The 19,912-nt window shown below is 39.2% G+C and overlaps 3 protein-coding genes and 1 pseudogene across 13 annotated transcripts in view; all 4 read right to left on the bottom strand.

Annotated features, from left to right (window-relative positions):
• Positions 1-5,213: 5,213 nt before the first annotated feature.
• LOC126911791 (cytoplasmic FMR1-interacting protein-like) lies at positions 5,214-10,192 on the bottom strand. The gene is made up of 5 exons (XM_050700646.1): positions 10,145-10,192; positions 7,250-7,431; positions 6,732-6,794; positions 6,116-6,263; positions 5,214-5,446 (listed from the first exon to the last, which is right to left on the bottom strand). The coding sequence occupies exons 1-5, from the start codon at positions 10,190-10,192 to the stop codon at positions 5,285-5,287; spliced, it is 603 nt and encodes a 200-aa protein (XP_050556603.1). The 3' UTR covers positions 5,214-5,284.
• LOC118281268 (cytoplasmic FMR1-interacting protein) overlaps positions 8,953-19,912 on the bottom strand; it is a 76,434-nt gene continuing 65,474 nt past the window's right edge. For 4 of the 11 annotated variants that reach the window (XM_050701025.1, XM_050701022.1, XM_050701023.1 and 1 more), the window contains exon 29: positions 15,394-15,477. The gene's annotated coding sequence lies outside the window, so the exon portion shown is untranslated. Of the gene's footprint in view, positions 9,854-14,550; positions 15,185-15,393; positions 15,478-19,912 lie in introns of those variants that run through there. The other 7 variants (XM_050701019.1, XM_050701021.1, XM_050701027.1 and 4 more) reach the window with 5 other exon arrangements.
• LOC126911790 (cytoplasmic FMR1-interacting protein-like) lies at positions 10,305-12,922 on the bottom strand. The gene is made up of 5 exons (XM_050700645.1): positions 12,836-12,922; positions 12,264-12,445; positions 11,826-11,888; positions 11,303-11,450; positions 10,305-10,567 (listed from the first exon to the last, which is right to left on the bottom strand). The coding sequence occupies exons 1-5, from the start codon at positions 12,920-12,922 to the stop codon at positions 10,406-10,408; spliced, it is 642 nt and encodes a 213-aa protein (XP_050556602.1). The 3' UTR covers positions 10,305-10,405.
• On the bottom strand, positions 15,412-18,112 carry LOC126911789 (cytoplasmic FMR1-interacting protein-like; annotated as a pseudogene).

Below are 19,912 nucleotides of genomic sequence, written 5' to 3'. Positions count from 1 at the left end.
ATTACCGACCGAGAACATATATGGGGTATTTATTACTCTATGTCAAAACATCCAATTATAATTGGATTTGATATCGACAAAAAGAATTATGAATTAATTATTATGTTATCGGCTTAATCACGTATTTGTTTCCCGAGGAACTCGACTAGTTTCAAACCATGCTAGAGGCTCATATTAGCACCGTCGCCGCGTCGTGTGTCGCGGAATGCTGCTCATGAATATGAGCCTCAAGCATGGCTTGAAACCAGTCGAGTTCCTCGTCAAACAGTTACGCGAGTAAGCCGATAACATAATAATTAATTTAGTATGTCTCACGAAAGTTATAATAAAAGAATTATGAAGTAGATTACCAAAAAAAAAAAAGAATTTTAAGCTAATTATTATAAAATAAGTAGAAACATTCTTATGTGACAGTTTTTTATATTATAATAAATAATAAAGGTATTAAAGTTAAAATATAATAATACATAAAAATAGAATTGTTTTAGTGATTTCAAGTACCCGATAATATAAGAAATAGGTACTAATAATAAAAAGATGGATTTGTTTGTCCATCTCACTAGTAGACCTATTATAGATAGATAGATTGAAGATTTACTTCGTAATTCTTTGTCTTATAAACGCTTTTAAATTATTATAATGCCTGTAATGCTAAAATAATACTGCCTCGTTGGTCGAGTGCTCGCAAGTGCGACTGCCAGACAAGGGGTCTTGGGTTTGATTCCCGGGTCGGGCAAAGTATTACTGAGGGGTTTCCAGTACTCAGATAAAATGCAATATATGTTTTCTAACCCAATTCGTGTGACGAGCGATATTTAAAGATGATGTTGAAACATTACTTGCATTAGTCGGTATTTCGAAAATTTATTATACATCGAGAGAAAAGCGTTGACATGTATTACAATTTAATTTCTAAATGGTTATTAAGACATTATCAATTTTGACGAAAATTTACTCGAATTCACAGCTTATGTATTTACTGTATTTGACGTTCTATTGCCTCTGCCTATCCCCGATGGGAGATAGGTACAATAATATGACTTCACTTATGTATTTTTTTATATTAGACAATGTCTAGTAATCGCACGGAGTCTAGAAATGTTCTTACATGGGACTTTATAACATAATTGGTGAAATGTCGTTGTTACATTGTATGTCTTGATAACTTTTAATGATTACTTAAACTATTCCTTAGTAACGATTTTGTTCCGAAAATTGCTAAGGACTGGGTTAAGTAACCATTAAATCACTCTGAGTACGGTAGACATTTAATGTTTACTTAAACTATTCCTTAGTAACGACTTTATTCCATAAAACAATAGCTAAGGACTGGGTTAAGTAACCATTAAATGACAGCGGTTAGTACTACAGGCATTATATTAATGTTTAAAGTGTTTATATTGAGAGTTAAACCTGGAGTTGACATATATTGTAAGTGCGGAGTGATTATAAATGTGCCACTCCCTAATTAGTCCCCTGAGTGGCCCATTCGGTTGTATGATGTATAACATAAGAGAAAATACATTATCATAGATGAATGCTGTGTTTTATTTTACCTATACTTACATAGAATATATTATACTAGCTACGTCCGCGCGGTTTCACCCACTCTGCTTGGTTCCTTTTGGTCATAGCGTGATATTTTATAGCCTATAGCCTTTCTTGATAAATGCACTATCCTGCACAAAAAAAAATATTCAAATCGGTGGAGTAGTTCCGGAGATTAGCGCGTTCAAACAAACAAACTCTTCAGCTTTATAATATTATATAATATGTATATATATTATATTAGTATTATATAGGATAGAATCAGGCGTTACTTTGCGGAAATCCATGCTACACTAACAATACAGTAAGATTATTTCGTTTTAATTCCGCTTATACATGTATTTTTTAACATGCGGCGTGTAGCACCTCCCTCCCGCCCGCAATTATATGCTCATGCAGGAGAGGTGCAACATAAATAAAACACACACACATAAAATATAATTTTGAAAAAGCAAAATTATCCAGTCTTCTTTGTTGGTACATTTGAGGCAAAGCCGAGCGGCTGTCTTGACCCGAGAAAGATATCTTTTTTTTATGGTATAAGCCGGTAAACGAGCAGACGGATCACCTGATGGTAAGCAATCGCCGTCGTCCATGGACACTCGAAACACCATAGGCGTTACAAGTGCGTTGCCGGCCTTTTGGGGATAGGAATTTAAGGGTTGTCGGGGAATCGGGGATTGGGAAGATTGGAATGGGGGAGTCATTGGGCCCCCGGTAATCTCACAGAACGAAACACAACGCAAGCGTTTCTTCATGTCGGTTTTCTGTGTGAAGTTGTGGTGTCACTCCGGTCGAGCCGGCCCAGCAATGCCGAAGCATGACTTTCCCACACTTATACTCAGAGATCTGTGAATACCGAGCATCGAGTCGAGGTTTGCCGCGACTTGAACCAAAATACGGCCTCGCAGCGAGCCAAATCGTGTCAGCAAATGGCCATGCTCAAAGACGCCTCAGTGTGAGGCGTGCGTTCATTGGAGACGGACATAAATGTGCTCAGTATATCAACCATGGTGGTTAATGAAAAATTGTCAAAATTTAAAATGATATATGATATTTATTTTTGCGAATAGATTACAATGTAACTCTTTTACACGTCAATTTCTTAAATAACTAGATGAGGCCGGCATTTCCTATCGGACTACTCTGAGAAGAAATGCCGAAACAAACTCAGAGGTGGCTTGAGGCTTGCCGCTCGATACGGTATTATGTGAGCTCAACTGAAGACGCATGTACTTTCCTCAGTCCGCGACACGCTCAGAATGAGGCTTGCCATGAGGCTTCGCAAGTGGATACTAAGCTGTCGAATGCTCGCAAGTGCGACTGCCAGAAAAAAGGGTTTCGGGTTCAATTCCCGGGTCGGGCACAGCATAGCTAGAATAAAAATGCTTTCGAACGTTTCCTGTAAAACGTGTAGCTAGCAATTGTCATACTCCTGCCCTCTCTCTCAGGGTGCTTTTCTACCAGAGATATACAATGTAACTGTGCGAGGAAGATGCGCAGCTCGAGTATGCGTTGTATCGATAGTAGGGAAGCCATCCATAGCACGCATTTTTCCGTATAAGAAACAGCTTAGCTGAGTCTGTTTCCACGAGTGCTAAGATAGCTTTTGATGCTATGATATTTGTGCTAAGATGGAAACTTAAAATGCATCGCATGTAGACATTGCCGATGATGCGGTCCGTACGATGCGGATCAGTGGACGCAGTTGTATGAGTTTCTATACAAGACAAACTAAAATCCGTTGCGTGGGATGCGGGTATGTGAACCCTTACCTTTTGTGGTTAGCTTATAAATACGTTGTATCGATTATGACCCGTGGGGTATAATATAAAAAATACGCATTTTTAAGGTTTGTATACTTTATTTAATTATAATAAAAAAGATTACATAATTCTTATAATATCCTTGCATACATCGCCTGGACAGTCCACGCTACCATCAGTTGACTGGACAATCTCTCTACACTACACGAGTCACTGTTTACATGTTACCATTAGCTCATGACGATACAAAATTCATGATTTTAATAAATTACATTATACATAGCCAAATAATATATTTCTAATACTTATGTGAGAATTAATTCTAAATAGATTTTTAACCAAAAATATTTTGCTGAGACAAATCTCAAATAATATCAAATACTAGCTTTTGCCAGTGGCTTCTTCTGCGTTTCCGTTAGATAAAAAGTATCCTATGTGTTATTCCAGACCATAATCTACCCCTGTTCCAAATATCATCCCGATCCCTTCAGCCGTTTTGACGTGATTGAGTTACAAAGATACATACAAACTTTCGCATTTATAATATTAGTAAAGTAATAGACTAATAAATAAAATTGAAGTGTCTGTTTGTTGAACTATTTATTTTACTACATGCATATGAATATACGATCACCAAAATATTTTGTCAGAATGCCTGAAGTACTGCGAGGCGAACTTATGAATGCTGTTAATTCCTGTTTAATTATGTTTTAGTTATGTATGTAAGTTGCTTTAATTGGTTGTCTACCGTTGTAACTTTTGAATTAAAATAAATTAATTTAATTTTTGTCTGCCTGTCTGTTTGTTCTGGCTAATCTCTGAAATAGCTGGACCGATTTTGACGGGACTTTTATTGGCAGGTAGCTGATGTACTAAGGAGTGACATAGGCTACTTTGACTTTGACGGAAGTCGCGGGCATCAGTTAGTATTATATTAAAAATTATGCTTAATCTACTAATATAAAGTCTTTAGATTATTCAAAAATGCGAATCAATAATAACTTATTAAAGAATTCTTGGAAAATATCTTTATAATAACTATCGTGAGACATACTAAATTAACTAAAAAATTACGGTTTACTTACTTACATTAATGGAGAAAAGGTCTACTAGTTTCGAGACACAGAGGGACTTTTCATACTCTCTTTCTCACTCTCTCTTCTTTTTCACTCTATTCTCAGTAGATTACGCGACGTCGCCGCGTCTGCGCACGCTGCTCATGATGAAGAGTCCCTCTGTGACTCGAAACTAGTAGAGCTTTTCTCCATTAATGTACGTGAGTAAACCGTGATTTATTAGTTAATTTACTTATTTATGGAAAGCTTTAATATTCCTTATATATTAATCTATAATTATGTCTACATAGGTACTTATATTATTGGAATACATTTGTAGTTGTCTTCAAAAGTATACAGAACCCTTAGTATGAGTTTGCTTTACGTTTAAAGTAATCGAAACGAGAGCGCGTTCAGCGCTGATTGGCCGGCTCGAATAAACCAACCATACTAAAGATTGTTAAAATATAAATAAAGAAAACTCATACTAAGGATTGTTCAAGTCATTATACAGTGATTCTAGATAAAACTAGAATACATAATGTTATGTTTAATTCATAAAACAGGATGTTTCTAAAACACTCTAACCTTACAAACAGGGTGTTAAGCTGTTGTACAAGTTATTATACAGGGTGTGTCTAAACATAAGCTTACGTAACACAGGGTGTTATTCAAGTCATAATACAGGCTGTTCCAAAACTCCTCTTACCTTATAAACAGGGTGTTTTAACAACATAACCAAATTACACACAGGATGTTATACTGTTGTACAAGTCATTATACAGGGTGTGTCTAAACATAAGCTTACGTAACACAGGGTGTTGTTCAAGTCATAATACAGAATGTCTCAATACACCTCTACTTTCACAAACAGGGTGTGTTAACAACACAACCTTCCACAAACGGTCCTCCCGTCTAATTGATCTGATGTATGGGCGCGGAGGGCGGAGGGAAGCAGCGCACGTGCTCGACGCCGGCCCTCTCCTCGTCGGCCGCCAGGTGGCGCGCGAGGACGCCGAATATTTGCGAGTTCAGCACTTGGAAGCGCCGGATGCGGTCCACCATGCGTTTTAGGGGCTGCGGACATTTATAAATATGTATAATGTAACATTGTAACATTTCATATTGTAATTTAAACCCATCTTTATATTTGTACGCTGAGAGACCAAACATAACTGTGTTTTACCACATTTCTCTGTGCCTGCATGTTGTATTGTCATGTAACTCATGTTATGATAAATAAATGACAAATAAATCTATCTAAAAAAAATGATATGTCTTCTTTTATATATTTTTTTTAAACCATGCCTTACACTAGTGTTTTCTCCTGTGTCGTGGGTGCGTTTACAAACATACAAGTTCACATACACACAGACCCGAAACAACAATTTGTGGATCTCACAAAGAGTTGCTCCGTGCGGGAATTGAACCCATTACACGTTGCACAGCAGCTGGTTGCCCAGCCACTGCATCAACTGTGCAATCATAATTATTGAGTCAGTCAGTCAGTAAAGGTTGAAAATACTTTTGACTGCACGGTTGGTGTGGTGGCTGGGCAACCGGCTACCACGCAACGTATAGCGGATTCGATTCCCGCACGGAGCAACTCTTTGTGTGATCCACAAATCGTCGTTTCCGGTCTGTGTGTCATGTGTATATGAACTTGTATGTTTATAAACGCACACACGACACAGAAGACAATCCTAGTGTTTAAAAAAAGGGTATAAAACACACAATAATACTTACAATCCCTTTAACCGACTCGTCTTTCCCGTCGACTCGCTGCACTCTCAGGATGTGGTAGCAGAAGTCCAGAGCTTCGAACCTTCTCTGCTGACCCAGCAACGCTATAATCGTACACCCAGCCCAGTGGAGACCTTCGCCGAATAGCTCCCTGGAAGGTAAAACAATGAGTATTGAAACAATGTAACCAAGTATTGTATTGTGAACCTGATTGGACAAGAGTAACCTATGGAGTTTCTTGCTCGTTCTTCTACATAGGAATCTACACTTTGGAACGAGCAAATAGAGCAACTAGAGGACTGACCGACAGACAGACATTTTGTTTTCTTTATATTGTAATATTTGCTTTGACATTCAAAAATGCCTTCCTGGTCTATTTGAAATAAATAATTTTGACTTTGACTTGTGAGTGTATGAGCGAAATAGTCATGACAATTTAATCATGTGTGTGTGTGTGTGTGTGTGTGTGTGTGTGTGTGTGTGTGTGTGTGTGTGTGTGTGTGTGTGTGTGTGTGTGTGTGTGTGTGTGTGTGTGTGTGTGTGTGTGTGTGTGTGTGTGTGTGTGTGTGTGTGTGTGTGTATTAGAATTAAACTTTAAAACCACGCTGTGTATACTCACTCGACAGTAAACTGCGTGTCACCAACGGGTATACAATACAGGAACTGCAGGGCCGACCACAGTCTGGAATATAAACACACATTATTATTTATAATTTCTTTAATAACTAGGTCCTTCCAGCGGTTTCGCTTACATTATATAATAAATTAAAGAAAGAATAACAATTCATTTGCACCGTTATACAAAATTTCACAAAAAAAAAACTTATTACAACTGTTTTTGTTAGTTTTTTGTAAATCTCTGAAATTTTTGAATTGGATAGTTCATTTATTGAGGAAGGGTATAAAATATCAAAACATGACGCTATGATCAATAGGAACTAGACAGAGCCTAAATAAAAGAGTAACCAATGAAGTTGCTCGTTCTTCTCCATTCGAAAGTACACTTTGGACTGACGGACAATTATTTATGAACATTTCGAAAGTACTTATTTATACCTGAAATAGAATAAATGGTTTGACTGAGTCCAGTGTATCTAACATTTTTATTTTATTCAATATAGTAGAGTAGAAGTTGACCTGTGGAACTCGTTGGTGTCGTCAGTGTGCGCGGGCGCGTGGTGGTGGGGCGCGGGGGGCGCGGGCCACTGCGGCGCGGCCAGGCAGGCGCGCAGTCTGCGCAGCACCACGGAGAACAGGGACAGCCCGCAGCACAGCGCTCGCCCGCTGCTGGGGGGCGATATATTACTGCATTTACATAACTAGACGAGGCCGGTGTCCAAGCAACAAGTTTCTACATGAATCCGCCATGTCAGCGAGCCGGCGTTCCGAGACCGCCCGCCGCCCGCCAGTGTACACCACGAGTCCGAGCTGCGAGCAGCTGCGTGTCGTAGCCACCCGCAGCAGAACAAAACTTCAAAACGCCACTTCAACAATCTCAAACTAAACAACTCAAGCTAACTAATGTAAAACGTACAATAAATATATTTCTCAAACAGCCGGCATTTCCTATCCGACTACTCTGAGAAGAAATACCGAAACAAACTCAGAGGTGGCTTGACTCGGGTTGAGGCTTGCCGCTCGATACGGTATTATGTGAGCTCAACTGAAGACGCATGTACTTTCCTCAGTCCGCGACACGCTCAGAATGAGGCAGCTTGCCATGAGGCTTCGCAAGTGGATACTCAGCTGCCGAATGCTCGCAAGTGCGACTGCCGGGCAAAGGAGGTCTCGGGTTAAATTTCCGGGTCGGGCACAGCATTGCTAGAATAAAAATGCTTTCGAACGTTTCCTGTAAAACGTGTAGCTAGCAATTGTCATACTCCTGCCCTAAAAAAAGAAAACCTGCCCTCTCTCTGTCGTCCTATTTTTTTTTTTATGTTAAATGGGCCGACGTTTGGCCGCTATCTCGCCTGATGGTAAGTGATGATGCGGCCTAAAGTTTCCTGACAGTTCTAAGTGATAACGGATGCGGTGTGACGGCGGCTATGTCCTACGTGCATGTGAATCGTTTCGTTTTGTTTCTGTTTCCGACATTATAAACAAACACGTGACGGCACCGCGTCCAGTTCGCGCGACAATATCAAGCCAATTGATCGCGTTATATCGCCTCACCGCATCCCACGTGCGGTTGGTGACGTAGGCCACGTCAATACATTTTGACAGATCGCTCAGAATGTCTATAGAAGCACACTGCACTGTTATTCGCAGCGAAAAAATGTAGTCTTTAAGGTTTGTTTATAAATATTTCACATCGATTATGACCCGTGGGTTATACTATTAAAAAATACACGTTTTCAAGGTTTGTATACTTTATTTAATAATTATAATAAAAAGATTACATAATTCTTATAATATTCTTGCATACATCGCCTGGACAGTCCACGCTACCATCAGTTGACTGGACAATCTCCACACTACACGAGTCACTGTTTACATGTTACCATTAGCTCATGACGATACAAAACTTCATGATTTTAATAAATTACATTATACATAGCCAAATAATATATTCCTAATACTTATGGGAGAGTTTTATTAATTCTAAATAGAATTTTAACCAAAAATATTTTGCTGAGAGACAAATCTCAAACAATATCGAATACTAGCTTCTGCCAGTGGCTTCGCCTGCGTTTCCGTGGGATAAAAAGTATCCTATGTGTTATTCCAGACCATAATCTACCCCTGTTCCAAATTTCATCCTGATCCCTTCAGCCGTTTTGACGTGATTGAGTAATAAACATACACAAACTCACGTGCATTTATAATATTAGTAAAGTAATAGACTAATAAATAAAATTGGAGTGTCTGTTTGTAATATTGAAATAATCGCTTTTTACTACATGCATATGAATATACATACACCAAAATATTTTGTCGGAATGCCTGAAGTACTGCGAGGCGAACTTATGAATGCTGTTAATTCCTGTTTAATTATGTTTTAGTTATGTATGTAAGTTGCTTTAATTGGTTGTCTACCGTTGTAACTTATGAATTAAATACATAAATAAATTTCATTTTTACATTTTTTATCTGTTTGTTTGTTCTGGCTAATCTCTGAAATGGCTGAACCGATTTTGACGGGACTTTTATTGGCAGGTAGCTGATGTACTAAGGAGTAACTTAGGCTACTTTTATTAGTCACAAAGTCCGCAAATCCAAGCGAGGGAAGCCGCGGGCATCAGTTAGTATTATATTAAAAATTATGCTTAATCTAATAATATAAAGTCTTTAGATTATTCAAAAATGCGAATTAATAATAACTTATTATTTAAGAATTCTTGGAAAATATTTTATAATAACTATCGTGAGACATACTAAATTAACTAGAAATCACGGTTTACTCACTGGTACATTAATGGAGAAAAGCTCTACTAGTTTCGAGTCACAGAGGGACTCTTTATCATACTCTCTTTCTCACTCTCTCTTCTTTTTCACTCTACTCTCAGTAGATTACGCGACGTCGCCGCGTCTGCGCACGCTGCTCATGATGAAGAGTCCCTCTGTGACTCGAAACTAGTAGAGCTTTTCTCCATTAATGTACCAGTGAGTAAACCGTGATTTTTAGTTAATTTACTTATTAATGGAAAGTTTTAATATTCCTTATATATTAAACTATATGTCTACATAGGTACTTATATTATTGGAATACATTTGTAGTTGTCTTCAAAAGTATACAGTACCCTTAGTACGAGTTTGTTTTACGTTTAAAGTAATCGAAACGAGAGCGCGTTCGGCGCTCTGATTGGCCGGCTCGAATTAACCAACCATACTAAAGATTGTTAAAATATAAATAAAGAAAACTCATACTAAGGGTTGTTCAAGTCATTATACAGTGATTCTAGATAAAACTAGAATACATAATGTTATGTTTAAGTCATAAAACAGGATGTTTCTAAAACACTCTAACCTTACAAACAGGGTGTTAAGCTGTTGTACAAGTTATTATACAGGGTGTGTCTAAACATAGCTTACGTAGCACAGGGTGTTGTTCAAGTCATAATACAGGATGTTTCTAAACATCTCTAACCTTGTAAACAGGGTGTTTTAACAACATAACCAAACTACACACAGGATGTTCAGCTATTGTACAAGTCGTTATACAGGGTGTGTCTAAACATAAGCTTATGTAACATAGGGTGTTGCTCAAGTCATAATACAGGATGTTTCAATACACCTCTACCTTCACAAACAGGGTGTGTTAACAACACAACCTCACACAAACGGTCCTCCAGTCTAATTGATCTGATGTATGGGCGCGGAGGGCGGAGGGAAGCAGCGCACGTGCTCGACGCCGGCCCTCTCCTCGTCGGCCGCCAGGTGGCGCGCGAGGACGCCGAATATTTGCGAGTTCAGCACTTGGAAGCGCCGGATGCGGTCCACCATGCGTTTTAGGGGCTGCGGACATTTATAAATATGTATAATGTAACATTTCATATTGTAATTTAAACCCATATTTATATTTGTACGCTGAGAGACCAAACATAACTGTGTTTTACCACATTTCTCTGTGCCTGCATGTTGTATTGTCATGTAACTCATGTTATGACAAATAAATGATCTATCTATCTAAAAAAATTATATGTCTACTTTTATATATATTTTTAAACCATGTCGCACACTAGGATTGTCTCCTGTGTCGTGGGTGCGTTTACAAACATACAAGTTCACATACACATGACACCCAGACCCGAAACAACAATTTGTGGATCACACAAAGAGTTGCTCCGTGCGGGAATCGAACCCGCTACACGTTGCGCGGTAGCTAGTTGCCCAGTCACTGCATCAACTGTGCAATCATAATTATTGAGTCAGTCAGTCAGAAATGATTGAGAATACTGAATTATTCTTTTCAACACGAGAATAAAACGCGATATCTCTTAATTATTAACATTAGCACTTCCAATCATGCAACTAACTGAACAGTTGACATTGTGGCTGGGCAACCGGCTACCACGCAACGTGTAGCGGGTTTAATTCCCGCACGGAGCAACTCTTTGTGTGATCCACAAATTGTTGTTTCGGGTCTGTGTGTCATGTGTATGTGAACTTGTATGTTTGTAAACGCACCCACGACACAGGAGACAACTCTAGTATTTAAAAAAAGGGTATAAAACACACAATACTACTTACAATCCCTTTAACCGACTCGTCTTTCCCGTCGACTCGCTGCACTCTCAGGATGTGGTAGCAGAAGTCCAGAGCTTCGAACCTTCTCTGCTGACCCAGCAACGCTATAATCGTACACCCAGCCCAGTGGAGACCTTCGCCGAATAGCTCCCTGGAAGGTAAAACAATGAGTATTGAAACAATGTAACCAAGTATTGTATTGTGAACCTGATTGGACAAGAGTAACCTATGGAGTTTCTTGCTCGTTCTTCTACATAGGAATCTACACTTTGGAACGAGCAAATAGAGCAACTAGAGGACTGACCGACAGACAGACATTTTTAATATTATTACATTTATTTTGACGTTAAAAAATGCCTTCCTGGTAACATTTGAAATAAATAATTTTGACTTTGACTTGTGAGTGTGTGAGCGAAATAGTGTGTGTGTGTGTGTGTGTGTGTGTGTGTGTGTGTGTGTGTGTGTGTGTGTGTGTGTGTGTGTGTGTGTTAGAATTGAACTTTAAGACCACGCTGTGTATACTCACTCGACAGTAAACTGCGTGTCACCAACGGGTATACAATACAGGAACTGCAGGGCCGACCACAGTCTGGAATATAAACACACATTATTATTTATAATTTCTTTAATAACTAGGTTTTTCCAGCGGTTTCGCTTACATTATATAAATAAATGAAAGAAAGAAAAACAGTTAACGGTGCAACCGTTATACAAAATTTCACAAAAAAAAAACTTATTACAACTGTTTTTGTTAGTTTTTTGTAAATCTCTGAAATTTTTGAATTGGATAGTTCATTTATTGAGGAAGCTACAATTTGGAACAAGCACCTAGCTTCACTGACGGACAATTATTTATTAACATTTCGAAAGTAGTTATTTATACCTGAAATAGAATAAATGGTTTGACTGAGTCCAGTGTATCTAACATTTTTATTTGATTCAATATACTAGAGTAGAAGTTGACCTGTGGAACTCGTTGGTGTCGTCAGTGTGCGCGGGCGCGTGGTGGTGGGGCGCGGGGGGCGCGGGCCACTGCGGCGCGGCCAGGCAGGCGCGCAGTCTGCGCAGCACCACGGAGAACAGGGACAGCCCGCAGCACAGCGCTCGCCCGCTGCTGGGGGGCGATATATTACTGCATTTACATAACTAGACGAGGCCGGTGTCCAAGCAACAAGTTTCTACATGAATCCGCCATGTCAGCGAGCCGGCGTTCCGAGACCGCCCGCCGCCCGCCAGTGTACACCACGAGTCCGAGCTGCGAGCAGCTGCGTGTCGTAGCCACCCGCAGCAGAACAAAACTTCAAAACGCCACTTCAACAATCTCAAACTAAACAACTCAAGCTAACTAATGTAAAACGTACAATAAATATATTTCTCAAACAGCCGGCATTTCCTATCCGACTACTCTGAGAAGAAATGCCGAAACAAACTCAGAGGTGGCTTGAGGCTTGCCGCTCGATACGGTATTATGTGAGCTCAACTGAAGACGCACGTACTTTCCTCAGTCCGCGACACGCCCAGAATGAGACAGCTTGCCATGAGGCTTCGCAAGTGGATATCCAGCTGTAGTGCGACTGCCGGGAAAAAGGGTCTCAGCTTCGATTCCCGGGTCGGGCACAGCATTGCTAGAATAAAAATGCTTTCGAACGTTTCCTGTAAAACGTGAAGCTAGCAATTGTCATACTCCTGCCCTCTCTCTCAGGGTGCTTTTCTACCAGAGATATGCAATGTAACTGTGCGAGGAAGATGCGCAGCTCGAGTATGTAATGTATCGATAGTAGGGAAGCCATCCATAGCACGCATCTTTCCATATAAAAAACAGCTTAGCTGAGTCCGTTTCCACCAGTGCTAAGCTATTTGTACCAATGAATATGATTGGTGGAAGCCAAACGCATCCACAGCAACGTGGCATAACACATCTCTGGTGGAAAAGCATCCTTACTCTATTTACTGATAGTTCGTAGTGATGACTAAACTATGCAAGCACATTGCACTGTTATTTCCTCCGGACACAGTCGTGTAGTCTTTAGGTAAGTGACGTCATCAGTATGCATTCCGTATAACGTCATCAGTACGCATCGCATGTAGTCATTGCCGATGATGCGGTCCGTACGATGCGGATCAGTGGACGCAGTTGTATGAGTTTCTATACAAGACAAACTAAAATCCGTTGCGTGCGATGCGGGCCTGTGAACCTTTACCTTTTGTGGTTAGCTTATAAATACGTCGTATCGATTATGACCCGTGGGGTATAATATAAAAAAATACACATTTTTAAGGTTTGTATACTTTATTTAATAATTATAATAAAAAGATTACATAATTCTTATAATATTCTTCTTGCAAACATCGCCTGGACTGTCCACGCTACTATCAGTTGACTGGACAATCTCCACACTACACGAGTCACTGTTTACATGTTACCATTAGCTCATGACGATACAAAATTCATGATTTTAATAAATTACATTATACATAGCCAAATAATATATTTCTAATACTTATGTGAGAATTAATTCTAAATAGAATTTTAACCAAAAATATTTTGCTGAGAGACAAATCTCAAATAATATCGAATACTAGCTTCTGCCAGTGGCTTCTTCTGCGTTTCCGTGGGATAAAAAGTATCCTATGTGTTATTCCAGACCATAATCTACCCCTGTTCCAAATTTCATCCCGATCCCTTCAGCCGTTTTGACGTGATTGAGTAATGAGCATACACACAAACTTTCGCATTTATAATATTAGTAAAGTAATAGACTAATAAATAAAATTGGAGTGTCTGTTTGTTATATAAAACTCTTTATTTTATTACATGCATATGAATATACAATCACCAAAATATTTTGTCGGAATGCCTGAAGTACTGCGAGGCGAACTTATGAATGCTGTTAATTCCTGTTTAATTATGTTTTAGTTATGTATGTAAGTTGCTTTAATTGGTTGTCTACCGTTGTAACTTTTGAATTAAATACATAAATAAATTTCATTTTTACAATTTTTATCTGTCAGTCTGTTTGTTCTGGCTAATCTCTGAAATGGCTGGGCCGATTTTGACGGGACTTTTATTGGCAGGTAGCTGATGTACTAAGGAGTAACTTAGGTTACTTTTATTAGTCACAAAGTCCGCAAATCCAAGCGAGAGAAGCCGCGGGCATCAGTATGTATTATATTAAAAATGATGGCTTAATCTAATAATATAAAGTCTTTAGATTATTCAAAAATGCGAATTGATAATAACTTATTAAAGAATTCTTGGAAAATATTTTATAATAACTATCGTGAGACATACTAAATTAACTAAAAATCACGGTTTACTCACTGGTACATTAATGGAGAAAAGCTCTACTAGTTTCGAGTCACAGAGGGACTCTTTATCATACTCTCTTTCTCACTCTCTCTCTTCTTTTTCACTCTACTCTCAGTAGATTACGCGACGTCGCCGCGTCTGCGCACGCTGCTCATGATGAAGAGTCCCTCTGTGACTCGAAACTAGTAGAGCTTTTCTCCATTAATGTACGTGAGTAAACCGTGATTTTTAGTTAATTTACTTATTTATGGAAAGTTTTAATATTCCTTATATATTAAACTATATGTCTACATAAGGTACTTATATTATTGGAATACATTTGTAGTTGTCTTCAAAAATATACAGTACCCTTAGTACGAGTTTGTTTTACGTTTAAAGTAATCGAAACGAGAGCGCGTTCGGCGCTCTGATTGGCCGGCTCGAATTAACCAACCATACTAAAGATTGTTAAAATATAAATAAAGAAAACTCATACTAAGGGTTGTTCAAGTCATTATACAGTGATTCTAGATAAAACTAGAATACAGAATGTTATGTTTAATTCATAAAACAGGATGTTTCTAAAACACTCTAACCTTACAAACAGGGTGTTAAGCTGTTGTACAAGTACTTATACAGAATGTGTCTAAACATAAGCTTATGTGACACAGGGTGTTGCACTTGTCATAATACAGGATGTTCCTAAACATCTCTAACCTTATAAACAGGGTGTTTTAACAACATAACCAAACTACACACAGGATGTTAAGCTGTTGTACAAGTCATTATACAGGGTGTGTCTAAATATAAACTTACATTATTCAAGTCATAATACAGGATGTTTCAATACACCTTCAGCTTCACAAACAGGGTGTGTTAACAACACAACCTTCCACAAAGGTCCTCCAGTCTAATTGATCTGATGTATGGGCGCGGAGGGCGGAGGGAAGCAGCGCACGTGCTCGACGCCGGCCCTCTCCTCGTCGGCCGCCAGGTGGCGCGCGAGGACGCCGAATATTTGCGAGTTCAGCACTTGGAAGCGCCGGATGCGGTCCACCATGCGTTTTAGGGGCTGCGGACATTTATAAATATGTATAATGTAACATTGTAACATTTCATATTGTAATTTAAACCCATCTTTATATTTGTACGCTGAGAGGCCAAACAATGATTGTGTTTTACCACATTTCTCTGTACCTGCATGTTGTATTGTCATGTAACTCATGTTATGACAAATAAATTATCTATCTATCTAAAAAAATTGATGTCTACTTTTATATATTTTTTAAACCATGTCGCACGCTAGCATTTTCTCCTGTGTCGTGGGTGCGTTTACAAACATACAAGTTCACATACACATGACACCCAGACTTGAAACAACTATTTGTAGATCACACAAAGAGTTGTCTTATAATAAAATCACACAGAGAGTTATTCGTGCGGGAATTGAACCCGATACTCGTTACGCAGTAGCTTGCTGCCCAGCTTCCACGCCCACTGTTCAGTCAGTTGCGAGATTGGAGGTGCCAATGTTAATAATTAAAAGATATATCGCGTTCGATTCCCGCATTTGAGACAAAATAATTTAGTATTTTCAATCATTTCTGACTGACTGACTCAATAATTTTGACTGCACAGTTGGCGCGGTGGCTGGGCAACCGGCTACCACGCAACGTGTAGCGGGTTCGATTCCCGCACGGAGCAACTCTTTGTGTGATCCACAAATCGTCGTTTCAGGTCTGTGTGTCATGTGTATGTGAACTTGTATGTTTGTAAACGCACACACGACACAGGAGACAACTCCTACTGTTTAAAAAAGGGTATAAAACACACAATAATACTTACAATCCCTTTAACCGACTCGTCTTTCCCGTCGACTCGCTGCACTCTCAGGATGTGGTAGCAGAAGTCCAGAGCTTCGAACCTTCTCTGCTGACCCAGCAACGCTATAATCGTACACCCAGCCCAGTGGAGACCTTCGCCGAATAGCTCCCTGGAAGGTAAAACAATGAGTATTGAAACAATGTAACCAAGTATTGTATTGTGAACCTGATTGGACAAGAGTAACCTATGGAGTTTCTTGCTCGTTCTTCTACATAGGAATCTACACTTTGGAACGAGCAAATAGAGCAACTAGAGGACTGACCGACAGACAGACGTTATTAATATTATTATATTTATTTTGACATTCAAAAATGCCTTTTTGGTCTATTTGAAATAAATAATTTTGACTTTGAGTGTATGAGCGAAATAGTCATGACAATTTAATCATGTGTGTGTGTGTGTGTGTGTGTGTGTGTGTGTGTGTGTGTGTGTGTGTGTGTGTGTGTGTGTGTGTGTGTGTGTGCGTGCGTGTGTGCGTGTGTGTGTGTGTGTGTGTGTGTGTGTGTGTGTGTGTGTGTGTGTGTGTGTGTGTGTGTGTGTGTGTGTGTGTGTGTGTGTGTGTGTGTGTGTGTATTAGAATTGAACTTTAAGACCACGCTGTGTATACTCACTCGACAGTAAACTGCGTGTCACCAACGGGTATACAATACAGGAACTGCAGGGCCGACCACAGTCTGGAATATAAACACAAATTATTATTTTCTTTAATAACTAGGTTTTTCCAGCGGTTTCGCTTACATTATATAAAAAAAAAGAAAAAAAAACAGTATATAAAAAAACCTTATTACAACTGTTTTTGTTAATTCATTTGTAAATCTCTGAAATTTTTGTATTGGGTAGTTAATTTATTGTGGAAGGGTATAAAATATCAAAACATGACGCTATGATCAATAGGAACTAGACAGAGCCTAAATAAAAGAGTAACTAATGAAGTTGCTTGTTCTTCTCCATTCGAAACTACACTTTGGAACGAGCACCTAGTTTCATTGACGGACAATTATTTATTAACATTTCGAAAGTAGTTATTTATACCTGAAATAGAATAAATGGTTTGACTGAGTCCAGTGTATCTAACATTTTTATTTTATTCAATATAGTAGAGTAGAAGTTGACCTGTGGAACTCGTTGGTGTCGTCAGTGTGCGCGGGCGCGTGGTGGTGGGGCGCGGGGGCGCGGGCCACTGCGGCGCGGCCAGGCAGGCGCGCAGTCTGCGCAGCACCACGGAGAACAGGGACAGCCCGCAGCACAGCGCTCGCCCGCTGCTGGGGGGCGATATATTACTGCATTTACATAACTAGACGAGGCCGGTGTCCAAGCAACAAGTTTCTACATGAATCCGCCATGTCAGCGAGCCGGCGTTCCGAGACCGCCCGCCGCCCGCCAGTGTACACCACGAGTCCGAGCTGCGAGCAGCTGCGTGTCGTAGCCACCCGCAGCAGAACAAAACTTCAAAACGCCACTTCAACAATCTCAAACTAAACAACTCAAGCTAACTAATGTAAAACGTACAATAAATATATTTCTCAAACAGCCGGCATTTCCTATCCGACTACTCTGAGAAGAAATGCCGAAACAAACTCAGAGGTGGCTTGAGGCTTGCCGCTCGATACGGTATTATGTGAGCTCAACCGAAGACGCATGTACTTTCCTCAGCCCGCGACACGCTCAGAATGAGGCGGCCTGCCATGAGGCTTCGCAAGTGGATATCCAGCTGTCGAGTGATCACTAGTGCGACTGCCGGGAAAAAGGGTCTCAGCTTCGATTCCCGGATCGGGCACAGCATTGCTAGAATAAAAATGCTTTCGAATATTTCCTGTATAACGTGAAGCTAGCAATTGTCATACTCCTGCCCTAAAAAAGTGTGCTTTTCTTTTTTTTGCATGTTAAATGATCCGACGTTTGGCCGCTATCTCGCCTGATGGTAAGTGATGATGCGGCCTAAAGTTTCCTGACAGTTCTAAGTGATAACGGATGCGGTGTGACGGCGGCTATGTCCTACGTGCATGTGAATCGTTTCGTTTTGTTTCTGTTTCCGACATTATAAACAAACACGTGACGGCACCGCGTCCAGTTCGCGCGACAATATCAAGCCAATTGATCGCGTTATATCGCCTTACTGTATCCCACGTGCGGTTGGTGACGTAGGACACGTCAATACATTTTGATAGATCGCTCACGCAGGATATAGAAGCACACTGCACTGTTATTCGCAGCGAAAAATGTAGTCTTTATGGTTTGTTCATAAATACGTCGTATCGATTATGCCCCGTGGGGTATAATATAAAAAATACACATTTTCAAGGTTTGTATACTTTATTTATAATTATAATAAAAAGATTACATAATTCTTATAATATTCTTGCATACATCGCCTGGACAGTCCACGCTACCATCAGTTGACTGGACAATCTCTACACTACACGAGTCACTGTTTACATGTTACCATTAGCTCATGACGATACAAAATTCATGATTTTAATAAATTACATTATACATAGCCAAATAATATATTTCTAATACTTATGTGAGAATTAATTCTAAATAGAATTTTAACCAAAAATATTTTGCTGAGAGACAAATCTCAAATAATATCGAATACTAGCTTCTGCCAGTGGCTTCGTCCGCGTTCCCGTGGGATAAAAAGTATCCTAAGTGTTATTCCAGACCATAATCTACCCCTGTTCCAAATTTCATCCCGATCCCTTCAGCCGTTTTGACGTGATTGAGTAACAAATATACACACAAACTTTCGCATTTATAATATTAGTAAAGTAATAGACTAATAAATAAAATTGTCTGTTTGTTATATAAAATTAACAACTCTTTATTTTATTACATGCATATGAATATACAATCACCAAAATATTTTGTCGGAATGCCTGAAGTACTGCGAGGCGAACTTATGAATGCTGTTAATTCCTGTTTAATTATGTTTTAGTTATGTATGTAAGTTGCTTTAATTGGTTGTCTACCGTTGTAACTTTTGAATTAAATACATAAATAAATTTAATTTTTAAATTTTTGTCTGTTTGTTTGTTCTGGCTAATCTCTGAAATGGCTGGACCGATTTTGACGGGACTTTTATTGGCAGGTAGCTGATGTACTAAGGAGTAACTTAGGTTACTTTTATTAGTCACAAAGTCCGCAAATCCAAGCGATGGAAGCCGCGGGCATCAGTTAGTATTATATTAAAAATTATGCTTAATCTAATAATATAAAGTCTTTAGATTATTCAAAAATGCGAATTAATAATAACTTATTAAAGAATTCTTGGAAAATATTTTATAATAACTATCGTGAGACATACTAAATTAACTAAAATCACGGTTTACTCACTACATTAATGGAGAAAAGCTCTACTAGTTTCGAGTCACAGAGGGACTCTTTATCATACTCTCTTTCTCACTCTCTCTTCTTTTTCACTCTACTCTCAGTAGATT

Source organism: Spodoptera frugiperda, chromosome 19 (genome assembly GCF_023101765.2).
Source record: "Spodoptera frugiperda isolate SF20-4 chromosome 19, AGI-APGP_CSIRO_Sfru_2.0, whole genome shotgun sequence".
NCBI lineage: Eukaryota > Metazoa > Arthropoda > Insecta > Lepidoptera > Noctuidae > Spodoptera > Spodoptera frugiperda.
This window is presented reverse-complemented; position numbering and strand designations above follow the sequence as displayed.

Coding starts and splice junctions, on each gene's coding strand:
- LOC126911791 (XM_050700646.1), bottom strand. CDS start 10,192: ATGTTTAGAAACATCCTGTATTATGACTTGAACAACACCCTGTGCTAC. Junction 7,432..10,144: donor TGAACAACACCCTGTGCTAC/GTAAGCTATGTT, acceptor GGCCTCGTCTAG/TTATGTAAATGCAGTAATAT. Junction 5,447..6,115: donor ACGAGTCGGTTAAAGGGATT/GTAAGTATTATT, acceptor AAATGTCCGCAG/CCCCTAAAACGCATGGTGGA.
- LOC126911790 (XM_050700645.1), bottom strand. CDS start 12,922: ATGCTGTGCCCGACCCGGGAATCGAAGCTGAGACCCTTTTTCCCGGCA. Junction 12,446..12,835: donor TCCACTTGCGAAGCCTCATG/GCAAGCTGTCTC, acceptor GGCCTCGTCTAG/TTATGTAAATGCAGTAATAT. Junction 11,889..12,263: donor GACACCAACGAGTTCCACAG/GTCAACTTCTAC, acceptor TTTATATTCCAG/ACTGTGGTCGGCCCTGCAGT.